General features: G+C 36.8%; 1 protein-coding gene across 6 annotated transcripts in view; it reads right to left on the minus strand.

The window, feature by feature from the left end:
- The window catches only part of LOC136033694 (uncharacterized), a 147,766-nt gene that overhangs the window by 40,687 nt on the left and 84,511 nt on the right, over window positions 1-22,568 (minus strand). For 5 of the 6 annotated variants that reach the window (XM_065714544.1, XM_065714543.1, XM_065714538.1 and 2 more), the window contains one exon: window positions 18,659-18,800. The exons of the other annotated variant lie outside the window; for it this stretch is intronic. In XM_065714544.1, the coding sequence (XP_065570616.1) occupies window positions 18,775-18,800 (26 nt within the window). In that variant the 3' untranslated portion in view covers window positions 18,659-18,774. Of the gene's footprint in view, window positions 1-18,658; window positions 18,801-22,568 lie in introns of those variants that run through there. 6 annotated transcript variants of the gene reach the window in all.

Genomic DNA, 22,568 nt, shown 5'->3' on the forward strand with positions numbered 1-22,568 from the left:
TAAAAGAAATTTTGCATATTTGTAAAAAAGTGATCGAAGGTTTCTTTTATCGCTAACACTAAATATATGCCAAAACGGTGATAAAGCCAGAAAGTGTGGGATCACCAGTGCATTATATAGCCTAGCTCGAATTTGTCGATTATATTTCGCTTTAGTTGAAGATAGCGCCCCGTAAGCCTTACGTGCCTTTTCTGCGAAATTACTTATTTGGCGAGCACGTGTAGATGCCATGTTATGACCTATAGGCATTCCTAAGTACATTATGGAGTCAGACAGTGGAACCTCTTGAGCACCAAATTTGACAGCAAGATCTATACAATCTGCATTTCTCCTATTGAAAGCAACAATCTCGCTTTTACTTGCATTAAAAGATAGGCCTATCTCTCTATAAGCATCATCTAGAATCTGAAAATTTTCTTCAATACGAGACAAACATCTACTTAAATTAAAAATATCATCTGCGTAATTAAGTAATGTTACATCCAAACCTCGGAAAATGCAGCTCATTTGCACTAACTTTTGGGCCTCGAGAACACTATTATTATACAACCGGGGTGACGAAATTGCACCCTGCCTAATGCCCTTTCTAACCGGAATAGCATTTGGTAATACAATCGGCCCGTTAGGAGACGGGACTTTAACTTGGACTCGAAGCTTCTTATACATATCCCGAAAAGGCAAAATAACCGATCGGTCCACACCACGTTTATGAGCAGACACTAATAACTGGGGATGTATCCCAGAATCAAAAGCACGTCTAACATCGTGACTCGCTAGAATAAGGGATTCATTCAGTTCATCAGCTTCTATTAATATATTAGCAAGAATATAATGGACGTGCTCGCGACCAACACCTTTTTTAAATCCGAACTGATTATCGGGGGTAGAACATTGAAAAGCAATATGATCTATAACTAGCAATTCCATAAGCTTACATAAAACCGGCGAAACAGTTATAGGGCGGTAAGATACGCATTCAGACGGATTTTTCCCTTTTTTCAAAATAGGTGTAATTACTCCAGTACCAAAAACGTCGGGAACGAGACCAGAATTAAAGATAATTTGGAATAGAAGCTCTAAATGACTCAGGAGACCAGCAGTACCATGTACAAGATGCAACCCACACAACTTGTCGACACCTTTCGATTGTTTCTTTTTTAATTTTGAAATTGCACGAATCAGATTAGGAACAGTTACTATGTAGCCAACACCAGAACTAGGCAATTCCATGAACTTATCAAGTTCGACTTCATATTTATCTTCAAGATCTTGTTCGGGTGGAGAGAACTCAGAAGTAAAGTGGGACACCCAATCTTGCTCAGAGATCACAGGTTCGACACTATTCTGATCACCATTACGTTTAAGAAATCTCCACACAGCATTTGGATCATTACTTATCAATTGACTATGTTGATCGATCACTTCACATTTATGCTTAGACAAAATCTTAGCAAATCTGCGTTTGCTGAACAGCCGAACTTCATTTACAACACCTGATTTCGGACGACCACACTCGTTCCAGAGCCTAAGCCAAAATTTTGCACGACCACATGCTTCACTTAGAGCAGGGTTTTCGGACCACTTTGGAATTTCCGTTCCCACTCGGACTTTACGAATGGGGACCGCAGCGGCCTCGGCAGATAACAGTGCGTGAGATATTTCACTACAGTAGATGTTTAGTAGCAGCTGTTTCTCTTCATCTTGAATACATACACTCTGCTGTAGTAATTGGAACGGCACTTTAATCTTTGTGAGAATCTCATCCAATACGTAATGATAAGTAGCCAGGTCAATTTTACTCCAATTAGTTTTGATTTTCCACTTCTTTTCATTAGTTGGGGGGTTAGGAGAGGCAGGAATTACTCGAAAAGTGTTTATAATTGGAAAGTGATCAGACGCGCTTACGCTCAGATCTACGTGCGAATTGCCGCAAGCTGGAGATTGGATGGAACTTAACATGAAGTCGAGAGATGAAGTCGAGCCTGAGTTATGGATATAAGTAAAACACAGATCATTGTTAGCAAGACGAAGACCGTCACAGGAAGATAGGAGGATCTGTGCTCGAGCGTTAGACTCATCAGTCAAGTCACAGTTCACGTCACCAGCGACTATACATTCAAGGCCCTGGCTAGAACAGCTGCCCACCGAACTCGATAGCTTACTGCAGGCTTCACTAAATTTTTTTTCTGATTTACTGTCTCTGTAGTCTGTTGGCATGTACACAGAGTGGATAACAGTTTTGTGCACCTTAACAGCAACAAAAAAGTCTGAAGATTTATACAGAATGGGATTTAACCTGCTGCTAACAAGAATGGCGATTCCACCGGACGGCCTTCCCCTGCCCGATGACTTTGCAGGAGTAGCAAATACTTTGACGCCATCGTTTAGCTCAAGCAGACTAACGGCTTGATTCGAGAGGAAGTGTTCCTGCACACAGAGTACATCGTTATAACATAACAATCCTTCTAACAGTGGCATTTTATCAACCACTCCACCATTTAAGTTCCATGAAACAACCCGTATAGAATCACCGATCATTGTTTAGAAATTAGCTTCTGAGCTACTGGACATTGGAAGCTGTAGCACGGGTGTCGAGAAGAACCACACAGAGCGCATTTGGGGGCATTTTGGCATGGATTGTCCCGAGAGCTGGAATGATCTCCACCGCACTTTGAACATTTCGGGGGATCTACACAAGATTTTGCTGCATGTCCGTAGGACTGACAGTTGTAGCACTGCATCGGTAAGAATTTAAATTCTGTAATGGGTAGTCGCTCGTAACCAAAAATGGGCGGAGAGTTCATTGCGTTAAAGAGATGAGCTTTGCTTTCAAACTGTAATTTGAATGACCGAGTACTACCAATTTGTACGGCCTTAACACAGTTCGGTACAACTGAGCGCAGTTCGTCATCTGAAGTTTCAGTGGGAACGTGGCGGATTATTCCGAAGAAAGCGGGAGTTTTTACTTTAACACTTATAGTTGAGTCACTTTTACCCACTGCCTCAGCCAGGGACTCGGCAGCATTCTTGTTGTTCAAGACTACTCTCCATTCAGATTTCCTAGGTTTCAGCTCCACAATGTTCGAACTAGTATCACCACATACTCTGTCCAAATAGGATTTCCGAGCGCTAGGGTTCGAAAGATCTTTCGGGGGATTCTTCAAAACAACCGCATATGACAGTTTCGACATGATCGTGTTGGTTTCTGCCGCAGGCATAGCAGAGACAGAAGGAGAGGGATTAGAATCCACGTAACTATCGAACTTAGCACACAATTCGTTTACTTTCCGGGTTAGGGTAGCCGTCACTTCTCCCGGGATTATCGGAACTTCATCAGGTTCGAAAATCACAAACCGCGGCAACGAGATATTTTTATCTTCACAAACCCGAAATACTTTTAATATGTCCAGGATATCATCGGTGTTCTTCGATCGCGCAGTAACACGTGTGGTAATTCCTGCTAGGGGCCACAATAACTCCTTCGCCATTGCAATTGCTTCCTCTGAGAAAAACTCGACTGCTTTTTTCGCTATATCCTCCGAGCGATTACCAGCTTTTATCGCACGGAAAGCATAATTCAGTAACGCATTCCAAACCAATTTCTCATTACTCCCCATCGCAACAGCCACGTCACAATCCGTAATGCAAAATCAAAGTCCGAGGGGAGGAGCCAGTTCAATAAACTACGACGTAATACAAAGCTATTTAAGCTAATAAGCGAGGGAAGCGTAGTTTCTTGCTACCTGATCCCCGCAGTTTAAGGGAGTCACACTCCCGGCAGGTACAACGGCCCTTGCGACAAGAAACTCCCCTCTTCTGCTCGCTTATTAGTAAAATTTAATAATATGAACGCACTCTAGAATCCGCTATTAAGAATTATTATAGATGACGCTGTTTTGCTTCCAAGCAAAGAGCATAAATTAGTAACAATAATATAAGGCAACTCCAGTTAAATAAATCTATTCTTCAACACAAATTATATGAGAAGAATTGAAAACTATGCTTCCTTACTGTTCCTGGGATCACAGATTCCAAATCGAGCACAACCTTGGTTAAAGAATCAAACTATTTCCATATTAATTTAACATATTCAAACTTAGTAATTTATTTGCTTCCACTGTTTAGAAAGTTACTAGAATTGTTATTATTAAGCCACAGTGAGCTCTTGGCATTAAAATCTACCCCCAAAACATAATTTGAATAATTTCTAAGGCTATCTATACTTGCTAAATAACTATCTACTGAGCACAAGGATGGAGGGCAATACATGGATGAAACTAGAATAGTTCTACTTTTAAGATAAACAGACATTGTGACACATTAATTGGTCGAGATTTCGTAGTGTATATCACATTTTAGGGATTTGTGGACAAGTATAGCAGAACTATAGAATATTTTCTCAAATGTTGTCTTTGAGAAGGTATTGTACATATTCGGCACACACGAAAGGTTACCAGATTTATTAATGTAAGGCTCTTGGATAAGCACGACATCAGGGCATAAGTCAACCAGTGGTTTTTCTAATTGTGCCGCTGCAGCATAACAATGTTGTAGATTAATTTGTAGAAACTGTAAGTTATTCTTATACGTATTTACATGAGACGTGTTCTGCATTCATGCTACATAATCAATATTCTTTTTTAATTGTTGGGTTATTTCTCTAGCTGTTCGACAATTTTTGTAATCGTACGATGGATGTGGCTCATAATTGAGCTGTCGCTTATTGCAAGAACGGCAACTAGGGCGACTACTGAAGGATTTAGTATATTCATTATAGTCATGATTACCCATACACCAAGAGCAGGTTAAATCGCCCTTACACTCAGACTTCTTATGGCCGAAAAAACAACAATTGGTGCATCGTATAAGGTTAATGTAATCTTCGCATTTTAGGCGAAGAAATCCAAAATTGAGGCCTCCTCTTTTTAAAATTTCTCCTCTGATTTTCGGACTCATTTCTAATATGACGCTGCAACTTTTTGCTTTTTCAATAATAGTCACCACATCCAAGGTTTCTCCAGCAATAACAAGTTTTTCCATATCTGGATTACTGTGTTCTATAAATTCTTTGCACTCTGATTTATTTTTCATTATAGGAGCACCGTTCACAAGCATTCTTGGCAGGCGTTTTTTAATTCCCTCGAAGTATATTTCAGTGCTACTGAATTTTTGATGAAAGCACAAAGAGCATTGTTTAAATCTTGTTTTGAGTTAAATTCAATAATGATCTTGCCTTCTCGCCCATGTTTGATATTTTTAGCAGAAAATTTAGTAGAATCTTCTCTGATTATTTTACTAATGTCTTGCACTATTTTTGCTAATGTCTTGCACTATTTTTGTCGGTGGTTCTCTCTTTTTTTATGATCTTTTGCTTCATTACTGCTTGGCTCAAGAATAATACTACAGGTTTCAGGACCTTTAACAACACTAGAGTACAATCTACAATTTTTAAGAGAGGATGGGGCCATTGTATCTTTATTTTCCAATTTTTCGTGTAATTTGATTATATTTTGAAGGTTATTGTTCTCGTTGCGCAAAAGTTTTGCATTTTCTTCTAAAAGCTGATGATATAAAATTTGAATTCGCTCACAAATATCGAATGCGTAATCCCTCCCTCCTGGGATTTTCTTTACCTTGGCAAGAATTCCTTTTAAGGCACCGATTAGAGTACTAAAACTCGTTGCGTCTTCTGTGCTTAACTGCAAAAGAGTCTCTTCAGTAGCTTGATTATCGGAAAATTCTTCCATTGTTAGAATCAGAATACAACACTAGCAAAATCCTTTCATGGCGAGGGATACAGTTATTCACTCGAGACTCATAACACAATTTTCACCAATCCGTATGAATCATGTACAATATTATCCTAACCGGGTAGTTGTGTACAGTTTAAAGGCTGGAACCAAACTCCGAAGAACAGGCTTAGCTCTGCAAATTTTCTTTACAGACAAGGTTTATCGTATTAGGATACTGGAAAAACAATTGTCTTTATTTAAATGTACTGAGTAATAATTTATGTATTCTCTTTCATTAAGTTATCAAGTAAAAGTTTTTGTATGGAATTTTTTTGTACAAATTAGCTTTGACTTTAGCATAAAATCATGGACCTGGGCTAATTTTGAAATTTCGAACTTGGAAAATAAGCATATTAGATTAGGATTCTAAGCCACTTCTTTTATCACAATTATTTTCCACTGCATTCTTGGAACTCAGATTAAGAAATGTGTTAAGATGGTAATTGGCTGTTTGAACTCCTTAATAGACCCCTTATGGACTTATAAGAAAAGAAAAGAGAAAAAAAAAAATCAGATTACGGTAAGACTACAAATCTCCATTTTGCTGTCTTTACTTAACATATTATACAACTGACTAGTCCATGAGCATTGAACTTAAATACATATGGTAACAACTGTATACAAAATGTTCGCTGTTTTCGTTTCCAGTCTTTTTTTTCTATTTCACTGCGCAAAATTAAGTCATTTTGCTGTTTTTGTGCAATTTTGTTTCCAGTCTTCTTTCTATTTCACTGCGCGAAATTCAAAATTGTTTATGCAATTTGAGCAAACTATATGTGTAAAATTACAAATTCAAAAGACAGTTTTAAAAGAAATCTTGTTTGGTAATATTATCTTTTGAAAACTTCTTGTCCTGGCTGCACATGAATTGAGATTTTGCTTAAAATATTTATTTAAGTTGTAGTTTGAGGAAGGCAAGTTTATAAATTATAGGGAAAGTCAAGCTAGAATTGGAGTAAGAATTGTTCTAATATCTTTACTTCATAGACTACTACTATTAACAACTCATCGCAGCAACAAGCCGCCCGCGGTTGACACAGCTAAGCACGCTCCTCCTCCATATCAATCTATTCAAAGCATCCCTCTTTACACCCTCCTAGAAAGTTTATATTTCCCTTAAATATTTCTTTACGATATCCTCCCACCCCAACAACAGACGACCTGTTTTCCATTTAGCTTTACATGGTTGGCGAAAAAAGACAATCTTCGGCAATCTGTCATCCTTCATCCACAGAACGCGCCCTAGTCATCTCAACCTTTCTCTCATTGTAGCCCTATACAGTGGGATCGAACCAAAATTTTTGTACAGCCTCCTGTTTGAAATACGATTAGTCAACCGGGTACCCAGTAAAATCCGTAGGTAATTTCTCTGGAAAACATCTAGCAAATGTTCATCCGTTTTTCGGTGCTCTCATGCTTCTGAACCGTACTTGACCACTATCATCACTTTAGCTTCCAATATTTTAATCTTGGTTTGCAGACTTAATCTTCATATTCTTCCTAACTTGTTTCAACTGTTAAAAAATATCCTAAGCCTTGGCTATTCTTATTTTATCATCTTCACTTCTCCCACCGTCTTTACTAATAATACTACCGAGGTAAGTGAAGCTATGAACCTAATCAATCTTTTCGCTACCCAACATCACCTCATCATCATCACTTATTCCAAGCCTTAGATATTTAGTGAGACTAGCCTTAGCTCAGAGAGACTTGCTGTAAGACTTGCTGTACTAATCAGAGAGACTATGCATAAGACCTGAAGATGAACCCGCGGCACCGCAAGAACGGGTCTGCAGGAGAAAGATAGTGTCTGCTCTCTCGATGCTGGTGCCAAGCCAGCACGAGAATTAATCCTAGTTCAATAATGGTACTTATAAAGCAAGCACTAAACATGCTGTTTAAAATTTATTTGAGGAAAAGTTCAGCCCTAAAATTTGTTTTTAAGTTTTTCCAAACGAAAAATTAACAGCTTGAAGTGAGGATTCAATATTGCAATAGAATTTAGTTTTCGTGTCCTCGTACTATATTATTTATTTAGAATTATTTAAAATTCGCTCGTCGCTAGAAGAAAAACATTTGAACAATCCGCTTTCACTTTTATGATTAGGTACCAGGTACCTTCAGGTGATTCAAAACAAAACAACACTTAAAAAGGAAAAGACCAGAAAAGGGAGGCGTCAAATGGTACTGAGACAAAACAAATAATAAATGAATAATAATAAATTAACCTGACTAGAAATCTAATAGAATGAAATCTTGGAGGTCATTCGAACGACTCGTCTCGTTAAGTTTCACGCTGAAGCTATTCTTATTGTAGCACGAATTACATATCCTGTAGCGGGGCTATATAATTAACCTATTGCTAAGTTATTTAACATAATAACCTATTTCTATAATGTAAAACTCGCCCAGTTTCTTTAATTGTTTTTTAAGATTTTCGACGATAGTATCAGATCACGGGTGCCTGATTCAGTCCTAGAGTTATGCTGTAAATGGTATCACTATATGTTAAGATGCTAAATATAGTGGATTAAGACATGTGTGGTCAGACAAGGGCGCCTTTTGGGGATGAAAACGGCTGACACATGACAATCCTCTGAAAGCAAATTTTCCCCAAATTTTGCACCTAAAACAAGTAAGAGAAGTTTTTTCACTTTCTACGCACGTAGTAATGCCAACACAAATGCAATTGGCCAGTACCCTTGTGGGGCCTTAATACAGACAAGTGGCTAGTACTCTGAGTTTTTCTACAGATACAAGCGGCCAGCACTCCCTTGTCTCTACAAATACAAGAGGTCAGAACCCCTATGAGGCCTTAATACGTCTAAGCAGTCATCCATACATTGATACAACCGGTCGCTCCAGTCCTACGTTTATATAGCCGGTCACACCAGACCTAAGTTGATACAAGCGGCGCGTGGGCAGATGACTGCTATGATCTTCTCCAATTCAAATAAATCGGTCTACAATATCATAAAGCTCAGGTTCCAATTCAAAGAAAACCGGTTTACTACACCGCAAAGTTCACCAAATACTGGCAGTCAAAGCATTAATATACCTTAAGCTAATGTACTATTTTGAAATCAAATGAAATGTTACACACACTCCATTGTAATGCCGTACTTCCCATACCTTAGTCGATGCAAACAGTCATTTCTATGTCTACGATGACACAGGCGGGCGGTCATCCCAATGCCTAAGTTGATACAAGTGGTCATCCCCGTGCCTACGTTGATACAACCGGTCATGGATTTTAATACGCCCAAAGGACCAGAAGAAATGGAACAAAAATTAATAATAAAAAGACATTTTTCTTCGTATCTTGTACAGTTTCGTTGTAAGAAGTATTTCTTAGAATCCTTAATGGAAATGTCTAATTCCCTTAGTCAGCACCAGGCATTCTTTATTAAAAGACACACTTTGAGTTATAATTTTCTTTTTATCTTGTATAATTTCGTTGTAAAACACAGGGGAAAGCCATATAAAGAGGCATTTTTGAGAGCTTTTAATGTAAATGAACCATCTTCTTGAGAATAGACTAGGCATTCCTGATTGAAAGGCACACATTGAATGACATCTTTCTTCATATCCTGTGAAATGTTTTGTCAAAACACAGTGGACTATACTACGAAGTATCTTGAGAACTTTTAATAATAATACCCCATTTCCTTGAGTCAAGACTAGGCAATCCTGATTGAAAGGTACTCATTGAACCATATTTTTCTTCGTATCTTGTATAATTTCATTACAAATTATGGTGAAACCCCATATTAAGAGGTATTTTGAGACCTTTTAATGGAAAGACACCATGTGTTTGATCCTAGACAAGACATTCCTGATTGAAAGGTTCACTTTAAATTGTATTTTAATTCCTATATTATATAATTTCATTAAGAATTTTATTAGAGAGCTTTTAATGGCAATACATAATATTCTTAAGCCAAAACTAGGCATTCCTGATAGAAAGGCACACATTGAATTGTATTGTTCTTCGTCTCTTGTATGATTTCATTGCAATACACAGTGAAAAGGCGTGTTAAGAGCTATTTTTGAGATGTTTTAATGGGAATGGTACTTATCTTTCAGCCAAGATGACAATTACACCAAGAGCTATCAAAGCTATTCAAATCCCATGTCTGAAAAGTTAATGTTACATAAGTAACATGAGTTACACTTTTAAATATAGAATCCTGTTTGACATATAAAAATATATTTTGTCTCAAAAGCTCTAACGATAGTTTTAAAACCGAGTCTATTTTAAGCAAATGTGTGTGATTAAGAAGAGGTTTTTGAGTACTTTGAATGGTAACGTTCCATTTCTTTAATTCAGGATTATGTATTCCTGATTGAAAAGGCACTCATTGAATTGTATTTTTCGTTTTATCTGGTATAATTTCATTGAAAACAGCAGATATTTATACAAAGAGTATTTTTGAGAGCTTCTAAGACAATTACCCGATTTCTTTGCGCCAAGTTTTGGCATTCCTGATTGGAAGGTGCACATTGAATCATATTTTTATTCTCATCTTGTATAATTTCATTGCAAAAGACAATGAAAAGCTAAATTAAGAGGTAATTTTGAGAGCTTTTTAACAGTAATGTACAATATATTTGAACCTGAACTAGGCATTTTTGTTTTACAAAGACAAATATGAATCGTATTTTTCTTCGTATCTTGTATAATTCCATTCGAAAGCACAGTGAAGACTCATACTAAAAGGCATTCTTAGAGTTTGTAATGGAAATACTCTTTTCCTTGATACAAGACTAGGCCTTCTTGACTGAAAAACACACATTGAGGCAGGTTTTCTTAGTGTCATGTATAATTTCGTTGCAAAACACAGTGACAAGCTATATTAAAAGTCTATTTTGAGAGCTTGTAATGGAAGTGAACAATTTTTTTTGCCAAGACTAGACATTCCTGATTGACAGGTATGCATTTGAATGGACTTTTTTCGTATCTTATAGACATAGACATAGACATTTTTTATTTTCATCAAAAACGTATAAATTAAACAAAGAATTTACCATTAACGGCCACTCTTAAGACAGAAGAGTCCTGACTGTGGCCGCAATTCTAACCACCATGATCTGCTAAATCATTTCCTCAAATGATTTTGAAGAAAAAAAAATCCTTGGGGGGGGGTAAAAAAAACTAAATAATTAATATTAAATACTAAATAAATAAATACTCTTTCCTCTTATCACACTTCTCTCCTTTTTAAAAAATGGAATTTAACCATTCTCTTGAATGATGCCAGACTTACTGCCGCTCTGACCAATTCTGGAAGGTCATTCCAGACGCTGACACCTATGTTCCTGAGAACAAATCCTGCTCTCGTTGTATTTCTTCTCTCGTGAGTCAAATCCTCCGAATTTCGGGTAAAATAAGGGTGATAAAACGAGTTAGTTTTAAAAAAATCATGAAAGTACTCAGGGCTTACCTTATTTACACTTTGAAAAACAAAAATCGCTAGCTGGTAATCGCGTAGCTCGCCTATGTTCAAAATATCGTTCTTTCTAAAACACTCCGCAGTATTCTGACAGTTTTGAAATTCTCCTATCAGACGCAGTGCTTTGTTTTGTAATATTTGAGTTCTTTTATAATTCATCACGAAATTGCTTGCCCAAACAGAACAACCGTACGTGATGTAGGGGTGCACAATAGCACTGTATAACAATTTGACAACTTCTACCGGGAACACTTTTTTCAGCCTCCTCATCACTCCCAATCCTCTAGCTGCTTTTGCTGACACTATTTCACCATGCTTCTTCCAAGACAAATTACAATCAATATAAAATCCGAGATATTTACAAAAAAAAACCTGTGTTATGCCAACACCGTTATAAAGCACATTTTCAAGAAGTTCAGGTACACCAGTTCTACTAAACACCATAAAATTTGTTTTTCTTGGATTTACTGAAAGTGAGCTTAGAGCTGTAAAAACATGAAGCCGACTAAGGACGTGGTTCGCTTTTTGCACAACCTCTTTTGAAGTCCGGGCAAACACTGTGATAGCTGTATCATCGGCGAAAGAGGTTAAAACTGAATCATTTAGATAAAATCGAAGAGTATCCACATATACCAAGAAGAGTAACGGGCCAAGGACTGATCCTTGGGGAACACCACAATTTATAGGCATAGCTGCACTAGATATATCACTCATCACCACCTTCATTGATCTTCCACACAGATAAGACCGAAACCAACTTAACGCTGTATCTTTAATTCCAAGGTTCCGCAGTCTTTTCAGTAGAACTTCAAAATCCACAGTGTCAAACGCCTTCTTCAAATCAATAAAAATAGTTAGAGGGATCAAATTATTTTCTAACGCACTATTTACACAATCTAAAAGGTGATGAACGGCATGCACTGTAGAATGACCTTTTCTAAAACCAAACTGCGAATCTGACAAAAACCCAAGCGAATTCATGTACTCGTATATTTTCTTATACACTACTTTTTCATAAATTTTTGAGAAGAGCGGTAGAATGGATATTGGTCTCCAGTTCGAAATATCTCTTTTATCGCCTCCTTTATGGAGGGGTATAACTTTTGCCCGCTTTAGTTCGTCAGGAAACACACCTTTTTGAATAGATAAATTGACTAGATATAATATCACAGGTAAGAGATACGCAGCAACTGCTTTAAATGCTTTAATGTTTAGGCCATCAACACCAGCTGCATTAGATTTGATCGATTTCACTGCTTGGGTAATGTCATCCATAGTACATTCGGTAAAGTAAAATGAGTGATGAAGACCACGGTTATCGTCAAACTCCTCAGTATCTAGCTGTCCGCTTTGATCTTTTGCCTCTTGGTTTATTTGCGATCCTATTTTGGTAAAAAACTTACAAAACTCTTCACTAACTTCTTGTCTCCCACTCACAATTCTTTCACCTATGGCTAACTGTTCAGTTGATGCTGAATCCTTACCATTGCCGAGAACGCTTTTAATAGTCAGCCAGGTCCCTCTAATGTTTCCTTTCTGCGATTTTAATTTCTCTCCGAAATACTCCCTCATTGCAGCTCGACGTGCAGAATTCACCCTATTTCTTGCCTTTCTGTACTCTTCCCAACTGTCATCACTCTCACAATTGAGATAATCTGAGAATAGTTGGTCTCTCTTCTTCATCATTTCCAGTATCTCTTCCGTAATCCATGGCTTCCGCGGTTGGTTTTTCTTCTTAGTTGCAGTTTTTAATGGGCAACACTGATCATAGATGGGAGACAAAATACTCATAAATTTATCAAAAGCAGTCGAGGGGTCTTCTTTCTCCACCATGACTTCTTGCCATGATACTGTGCTGATTTCTTCTTTAAATTTCCTGAGATTTTCAGCTTTCATCATTCTGAATTGAAACTTAGTAGTGGTTTTATGTTTACAGCTAAATCTTTTAATGGTGCAAAATAATGGTAGATGGTCCAACCCAGGGTGTAAGACAACGTCAGCACAGCACTCCACAATTGCATCCGAAGAAAGGAAGATATTGTCAATCAGAGTTGCCGAATGATCTGTTATCCTAGTTGGGATTGAAACTGCGGGATAAAGGTTATGTGAAAGCATAAGGTTAAAAAAATCAAGGTTTACTCCTTCTAGATTTAAAAGATCAAAGTTAAAATCGCCTAAAAAAATACATTGGAGTTTAGTACTTGACATTCTTTGAAGAAATCCATCGAATTCTCCAAAAAAATCATCTGGGTTTGCACTGGGCGGCCGGTAAACCAAAGAAATGATGAACTTTCTATTTTTCTCTAACTCTATTTCTATTGATAAAGTTTCGAGCTTACCTTCATTCCAGAGAGTTAAATCATCTCGAATTACGTAATCCAAAGAATTTGCTAGCAGAAAAGTCAAACCTCCTCCTCTCATTGAACTCCTTGATTTTGATACAAGTTTATAGCCTGGAAAAAAATGTGACGAGAGGAAAGTGTCATCGGTTACGAACGACTCGCAAATCCCTAATATTTCTACCTTATTTTTATAAAGATCTAGCAGACGGGCGACCTCATGGTGGTTAGAATTCAGATGACAATTCCACTGAGCCACACTCAAAGACTCAGATTGTCCAGGCATTTCAATATCACTTAACCGAATATATTTGCTACTCCGCAGCGGCTTAAATGGATGACCCACAAAATCCTTCGCTACCGATAACGACAAAACATCTTCAATACGAAACGGCGAACTTTGCAACAAGTCCAAACGGGACTGCTGCATATCATTATTTACTTGAACAGCCATTCATAATATAGTACAGACCGCATTTGACGGTAAGGAAATATACAGAAGAGGGATAACGAAAAAACAAAAAATATTCTAAACTCCAACAAGAAAAAGAAAAAAAATGAACGGAAATGAAAACGATTATCACTATCACTGATATTACAAAAGATCATCGATACCCCAAATACGCTGAATGGGACTAACACTAGACTGTCGCACAAAAACTCTCCCCTGATCAGACCATACACATCGGTTTCCAAATTTATCTCTGGCAGCATTCAGTAACTCACGCTTTTTCTTTGTGAGATTTTCAGATACAAAAATTCCACTATTTGCAAGATTCTTCTTTGCTTTGAAAACGGCGCTAGCAATGTCCTTAGAACGAAATTTCACGAGCACGGGAGCCACCTTGTCCGGTCTTTGTGAGTTACTAGAACCCAGACGGAACCGATGAACACTCACAACATCGGAATTTGCGATACTAGACAGGCCCATTTGGTCACGTATGATATGATAAATTGCTGGATTTAGATTTTGCGATGGGTTCTGTTTCACACCGTTAAATAAGAGAGAATCTAGCTTAGCTTCCTGCTCATAATCGTCAACTTTCGCCTCTAGTTGAGTTACCCTGTTCTCAAGGATTTCAATAGCATGCAAGTAACTTTTGAGCTGTTTTTCAATGATGTTAAACTTTGGGCTAAATTCTATAATGATCGCATCGTGTATTTCTGAAACCATGGTCTCTGTCGGAAACTTGGCAGTACTAGCCGCTGGAGTTGACCCGGTCGATTTCAGTTTTTCGGCTATTTTCTTTTCAATTGTCTCTGATAAATTTTTCTTTGTAGCGAGCAAATCCTGCTCGGTAGCATTAACAAGATTTCGCAATTCTGCTGCACAATCAGCAGCAGTATTTGAACCCTTCAGATACTGTTTATAAACATCCGGATAATCACGTAATTCATCAAATGCAATATCTACTCCTCTTGTTTTCTTGGCTGAAGCTTCCGTTACATTATCTTTATAACTGACAAGCTGCTCAGAAGTAACTAATTGACGATCATGTTTTTTTCCATAGCAGAAAACGTGATACTTTTTAGGCCCTTTCGAAGTGGGGACAGACTCCAGAATCCGAACTGGCCATAATGGGTAGCCTGCGAACCTAGCTAGAAAGAGATCCCCTGGTTTGGTGTTGACAGGTACATTTTGACTCATTTTGAAACTGGGATAAGGGAAGCAATCGTAAGGGAAGTGTTGGAGGCTGTCTACCTTGTCCCCGCAATTTAAGGGGCAAGCCCGGCGGGTACCACGGCTCTTGCAAACAACTCACTCACCCCTCTTCTGCTTACTTTTCTCCTCCCACCCAATTAATTGTCAATTGCCAATAAATATCGGAAAGTCTATAAATATCGGATAGCCTTAATTATATATATTATACAGGTCACTGATCATGAGAATATCAATAAGAAAATCCATAGTTCCCAAGGGAATTTTCACTCAAGAAGAAAAATAATCCGCTTATTCAAATTATAATCCCTTGGTCACTGAATTAAATATTAGCTGTAGGTCAGGTAGAGACTATAATCCTTTAGTAATAGTTTATATCCAAAAAAAGGTCCTCACACCATGAACTCTGAATGAACACTGATATATACACTTATATAATTCTGATACAAAACGCAAGGAAAAGTGTTATTGAGAAGTATTTTTGAAAGATTTATATGGAAACGATCTATTTCCATATAAATACTCCCGCCATTTGCCAAGGCCGTTTACCAAAACACTTCCCATTCGCATTCGCCTGCCGTCTCCCCATTCGCCTGCCAGTCCAGGAGACTTTTTGGTCATGTGTCAATCCTAAAACGTGATAGTCTGCCCAAAACTCCAAGCAAATTAAGCCCCCCCCCATTTTTTGCATACAAGTCCAGTCTAGATTGTCTCTGATAAGTCAACCAAAAAATCTCGATCATCCGTAATGTTCTATTACTGAATACCTTAGTTGTTCCAAGATGGATGGATGGATAATAGACTATGTATGGACAAGAGGAAATAACATCATTCTTATACATTCCTGGAAAAAGCTTATGCCAGCTGTGCCTCTCACTTAGACTATCAACTGTCTTGGCTTTTTTACCAATTAGCCATGAATTGATGGGAACTTGATTTGAACTCAAAAGTAGATTTAACTAGTGTAATTTCGTTGCAAAACACAGTGAAAAGCTATATTAAGAAGTATTTTTAGAGTTTTTAATTGAAATACCCAATACTTTAAACAAAGACTAGGCCTTCCTGATTGAAAGGTATACATTGAGTCGGAATTTTCTTTGTGTCATGTATAATTTCGGTGCAAAACACATTAAATAACCATATTAAAACTTCCTTTTTAGACCTTTAAATGGAAATTCACCATTTCTTTGAGCCAAGACTAGTCTTGATTGACAAGTACACATTCAAATCGTATTTATCTTCGTATCTTATATAATTTCGTTGCAAAACACATTGAAAAACACTATCAAGAAGTATTTTTGAAAGCTTTAGACGGAAATGCTCTAATTCCCTTAGCCAAGGCTAGGCAATCCCAAGTGAGACACACACATTGAATCAGATTTTTCTTCATATTTAGTGTAATTTCGTTGCAAAACATGATGAAATGCCATATTAAGAAGTATTTTGATTTTTTGATTTAATTGCTCCTTTTCTTTGAACGAAGACTAGGCATTCCTGCTTGAGAGGCTCATTTTGAAAAGCATCGTCTTCGTATCATGTGTAAAAAAAAGGTTTTTTAGAGCTTTTAATAGAAGTACACACTTTCCATGAGCAAAGGCTATATTGGATATTTTCATTTCAAAACAGTGAAAAGCCATATTAAGAGCTTTTTATGAGATCTTTCAATAAGAAAGGTACTTTTCTTTGAGAAAAGAAGTAAATAACACCAAGAAGTATATACATTTGATGAAATTACCGTTACATTGAATATCCATACAGACAATAATCAGAACTATGAGACAAGTACTAATTTTGATGTCATTGGGAAATGTATGCATGTCTTCTCAAGCAAATTATATACTAACTTTCTTTGGAGTGATGAGAAAATTCATGTAAGGTGATACTGGATATGCAAGAGTAACATTTCTAGAGAAACTAGTGTTCAAAGAAAATTTATGACCGGAAACAGATGAACAAGATTTCTCCAAAGCCAGAAACGTGATAATGGATTTTAATGAGAATTCACACAAGATAATAGATTAATCACTTTTCTTCTTTATCAATACTCACATATTCTTTTTTTCCTAATGACAATTCACGCAAGATGAAACTTTAGTCATTTCTTTTCAGTGCAATAGAAAAGTTTTGTTTTTTTAACGCCACTCACATAATATCTTTTTTGTTTGTTTTTGAAATGACAATACACGTAAGATCAAAGATTAGTCGTTTTTAATGCAATGGAAAAAGTTTTAATATTACTATGAAAAAGGCTTTTTTAACACCGAACACGTAATGGTTATTGCTATGACAATTCAAATAAGATGAATTATCAGTTAATTTTTTCTTTAGCAAAACTCACGGTATTTTTTTTTTGTAATTACAGTTCATAAAAGATGATACTTTAGTATTTCTTTTCTGTGCAATTGGAATTTCTATTTTTCTTTCACACCACTCACGCAATGATGTTTTTTATTTCATGAAATAGTATATTTTTAACAACACCATTGCACATTTCCTCATCTTATTTCAAGCAGTGAAACATTTTAAAGAAAATATTTTGTATCTCCGAATAACTTATTTCCGTCTTATTTCAAGGAACAATCCATTTTGAGCAAAACCATCACACACGTCGTCATCTTATTTCAATCAGCACATTTTGATAGAAATATTTTATACTTTGAAAAATGCTGTTGCTTATTTTTCCTTCATATTTTAAGAATTAATACATTTTTAGCAACACCATCGCACATTTTCTCATGTGATTTCAATCAACACAAGATTTTGATGGAAATATTTTATATTTGAATCATGTATTTGTTTATTTCCTTATCTTATTTCAATAAACAATACTCTTGTTCATACGTCTCTGACTTTTTAAAAAAGCTAATTTCACCCTTTTTGACTATAGAAGCAATCCTGTTCACACGTTTTATACTTTGGTAAAAACCCCTGGAAATTTAAATTTATTTGTCGCTGAATTTGAAAAAAATTAGCTTGTTCGCTTCTGACTTCAGAAAAAATCCTCTTCATGTGTCTCAGACTTTGGTATAAAGCCCTGAAAATTCCAATTGACATGTCTTTGACTTTTGAAAAAAAGATTTTAAGTGTTTGTGATCGTGGAAAAGAATCTAGTTCATCCCTCTCTCACACTTTAGTAAAAACCCTATTCACTTATTCATATTCCTATTCATACTCTAGTACACCCCCTGTAAAACTGGTAGTAATGTCTATGTCTCTGAAAATTCATGTTCTTACATCTCTGACTTTTGAAAAAACATCAGTTCGCTCGTGTCTGACTTTGGAAGAAATCCTGTTCATACGTCACAGACTTTGGTACAAAACCAATTCCAATCGACGTGTCTCTGACTTTTGAAAAGAATATTTTGTGTTTTTGATCTTGGAAAAAAATTCGGTTCATGTTCATCTCTCTAAGACTTTAGTTAAAACCAAATTGATGTATTTAAGGCTCTAGTACATCCCTGTGATCCCGGTAGCATTGTCCATGTCTCTGGAAATTCCTGTTCTTGCATCTTTCACTTTGAATGCACATTCTAAGCGATGTAATTGCTAGCGTACCCTAAAAATAATGGAAATATAATAAAGTAATGCAATGAAATATTTTTCTTCAAATAATGGCACGTACATTATTATATGCTATTAATATGCTCATAGAAAAATTGAATGTTTCAAACACGTTCCATAAAATAGTTCGTCATATTTTCTCTTGACATACCCTTTTTTTGTTTTTTTTTAGTTTTTTTCTTTTTTAGTTTTTAGTTTTTTACCTTTTTTTTAGTTTTTTAGGTTTTTTAGTTATTTTTCTTCTTTTGTATTAATGCTAAAGCCGATTTTCGAACCTGGAACCTCTCGGACCTGGAACCTGGAACATAACGCTTTACCAGCTTAGCTACTTCGGCTTGAATACATTCGTTTTTGAATTGGTATATGATGAAATAATTCAGACGTCATATAATGACGTCACTAGACAGACATACAGACACACAGACAACTTATTTATATATATATAGATATTCATGTTTTTAACTATGTAAAACTTGTGAATATACAGCATTCTTCGCTGTCCCATTGTCTGTGCATATAAATAGATTGTCAGGTTCACCGACTCTTGAACATGCAACATATAATTGTCCATGGGAAAAACAATCCGTATTCAGATCTATAATGCAGTTTTCTAATGATTGCCCTTGGGCTTTGGTGATGGTGATTGCTAATCGAATATTCCCTGTATCCCTGTCATGATTTATATATCCCCCCTATGCCCTCTTGCCGTCCCCGTTGTAGTTGTGTCCCTGTGTCCCGGTCGTCATTTGTATCCCGGTCTGTAATTTCTCTTTGATTGTCCGGGTCATCATTTATATTCCCTTTGTCCCGGTCGTGATTTGTGTCCCGGTGTCCCGATCTGTAGCGTCATAAAGTCTTCAGTGGCACTGGTGGTGCAGCAAATTAAGGAAGTTTAACTTTTCCTGAGGCACAACTCATTCCCATTGTTTCACCATTAAATTTCAAGGCCTTGCAATAGGGAGAAATTTTCGACATAGTCCCGACTTGAACACATCTACTCAAGCTATAATCATCGTCTGGGCTGTACCTGAATGCCAGGCGATACTTTTCACGTTGCTCTTGTGATTCCTAGGCACGCTTTCTTTTGGCATTATCTCTTTGGGCCCCAAGCCTGTTTTCACGTTGTTCTTGTGATTCCTTGGCATGATTTTTTCCGGTAGTTTCTGTTTGAGCCGCAAGCCTGTTTTCACGTTGCTCTTGTGATTCCTCGGTACGCTTTCTTTTAGTAATTTCTCTTTGAGCCGCAAGCCTGTTTTCACGTTGTTCTTGTGATTCATCGGCAAGCTTTCTTTTCTTACTTTCTCTATTAGCCGCAAGCCTTTTGGCATTAACTTTTTAAGTAGGTTCCTCGGCTGTTTCTTCTGCCATTGTAGGATTTATACTAAAATTTATCTTTGAATTAACTCTTGAAGCAGCTTCCTTGGCTGTTTCTTCTGCCATTGTAGGATTTATACTGAGATTTCTCTTTCAATCGTCCCCTTATATACTTATAATGACGTCATATACAAAGCCTTTATACTTATAATGACGTCATATGCGTACAAACAAACAAACATAAAACTTATTTTTATATAAATAGATAGATATATTGCCGTCATATTTTAACAGATAACAGACTTAGTGATACTTTCTCTTTGAGTATATATAGATGACGTCATATTGTAACTGCTGGATAACAGATAACAGATGGTATATTTATAAATATATACTAGCTGTTGGGGTGGCCCTTCGCGCCACCCCAACACCTAGTTGGTGGGGCGCTTCGCGCCCCCCCAAGCCCCCCCGCGCGCGTAAGTCGTTACGCGCCATATTAGTTATGCGCCATTGTAGTTGTGTCCCTGTGTCCCACCTGTGAATATAGATAGATTTATATATGTGTTTCAAACTACGTAAAAATTGCGAATGAACAACATTCTTGGCTTTCCCATTGTCTGTGCATATACAAAGCCGTATGTACTAATAATGACGTCATATGCAAACGCTCTTTTTACAAACAAACAAACATGCATCCACACAACTCGTTTTTATATAGATAGATAGATAGATAGATACAATACAAATCAACTGCGTAAAACTTGCGAATATACAACATTCTTCGCTGTCCAATTGTCGCTGCATATAAATACATTGTCAGGTTTACCGACCCTCGAACATGCAACGTACAATTGTCCATGGGAAAAACAATCAGTATTAAGATCTATACCACATTTTTCTAATGATTGACCTTGAGCTTTGTTAATGGTGATTGCAAATACTAATCGAATTGGGAATTGCAATCTTTTAAATTGAAAAAGCAGATCCGTTGGAATCATGGGAATGCGAGGAATAAGAACAGCCTCAACCTCATAAGGCCCTGTCAAGATTGTGGCCTCTATTAGGTTTTCCATTGTTTTTTTTACGGCAAGTCGCGTGCCATTGCAAAGCTTTGGTGGGTTGATATTTCTTAAAAGTATTATTGGTACGCCTATTTTTAGTTGTAGCACGTGTGGTGGAAACCCTGAAGGATCTATGGAATTTAAAAATTCAGATGGATAATTAACCGCTTCATTTGGTTCCAAAACTGTGTCGACTGACTTGTAAAGGACTGCCTGGTCTCGAATCTTGGTCAAAACAATATTGTTGATTTCGTGGACGTCTATATTTTTGGGTGCGAGAATCGCTCTTTCACTTAGCCATTTATTATTTTTATAATTTTTTAGAATATTCGGAAATACTTTTTCAATCAATTCATTTTTGGACGTCACTAAATTACAGAAATCAGCAGGTAGTTGTATACGTCCTGAAATTGAGTCTACTGTTTGACCAGAGTCGTCGTTTTGCAATCGGACACGCATATTTGTAGTTAATTTTAATATTTTTACGTGTGCCCATAAATTAGAATTTTTTAGGCAAGCATTCATTTCGTCTGCAGGAGTTAAACTACGTAAAAATTGCGAATATACAACATTCTTGGCTTTCCCATTGTCTCTGCATATACAAAGCCGTATGTACTAATAATGACATCATATGCAAACGCTCTTTTTACAAACAAACAAACATGCATACACACAACTCGTTTTTATATAGATAGATAGATAGATAGATACAATACAAATTAACTGCGCAAAACTTGCGAATATACAACATTCTTCGCTGTCCAATTGTCGCTGCATATAAATAGATTGTCAGGTTTACCGACCCTCGAACATGCAACGTACAATTGTCCATGGGAAAAACAATCAGTATTAAGATCTATACCACATTTTTCTAATGATTGACCTTGAGCTTTGTTAATAGTGATTGCAAATGCTAATCGAATTGGGAATTGCAATCTTTTAAATTGAAAAGGCAGATCCGTTGGAATCATGGGAATGCGAGGAATAAGAACAGCCTCACCCTCAAAAGGCCCTGTCAAGATTGTGGCCTCTATTAGGTTTTCCAATGTTTTTTTACGGCAAGTCGAGTGCCATTGCAAAGCTTTGGTGGGTTTATATTTCTTAAAAGTATTATTGGTACGCCTATTTTTAGTTGTAGCACGTGTGGTGGAAACCCTGAAAGATCTATGGAATTTAAAAATTCAGATGGATAATTAACCGCTTCATTTGGTTCCAAAACTGTGTCGACTGACTTGTAAAGGACTGCCTGATCTCGAATCTTGGTCAAAACAATATTGTTGATTTCGTGGACGTCTATATTTTTGGGTGCGAGAATCGCTCTTTCACTTATCCATTTATTATTTTTATAATTTTTTAGAATATTCGGAAATACTTTTTCAATCAATTCA

Source organism: Artemia franciscana, chromosome 12, assembly GCF_032884065.1.
Source record: "Artemia franciscana chromosome 12, ASM3288406v1, whole genome shotgun sequence".
Lineage (NCBI taxonomy): Eukaryota > Metazoa > Arthropoda > Branchiopoda > Anostraca > Artemiidae > Artemia > Artemia franciscana.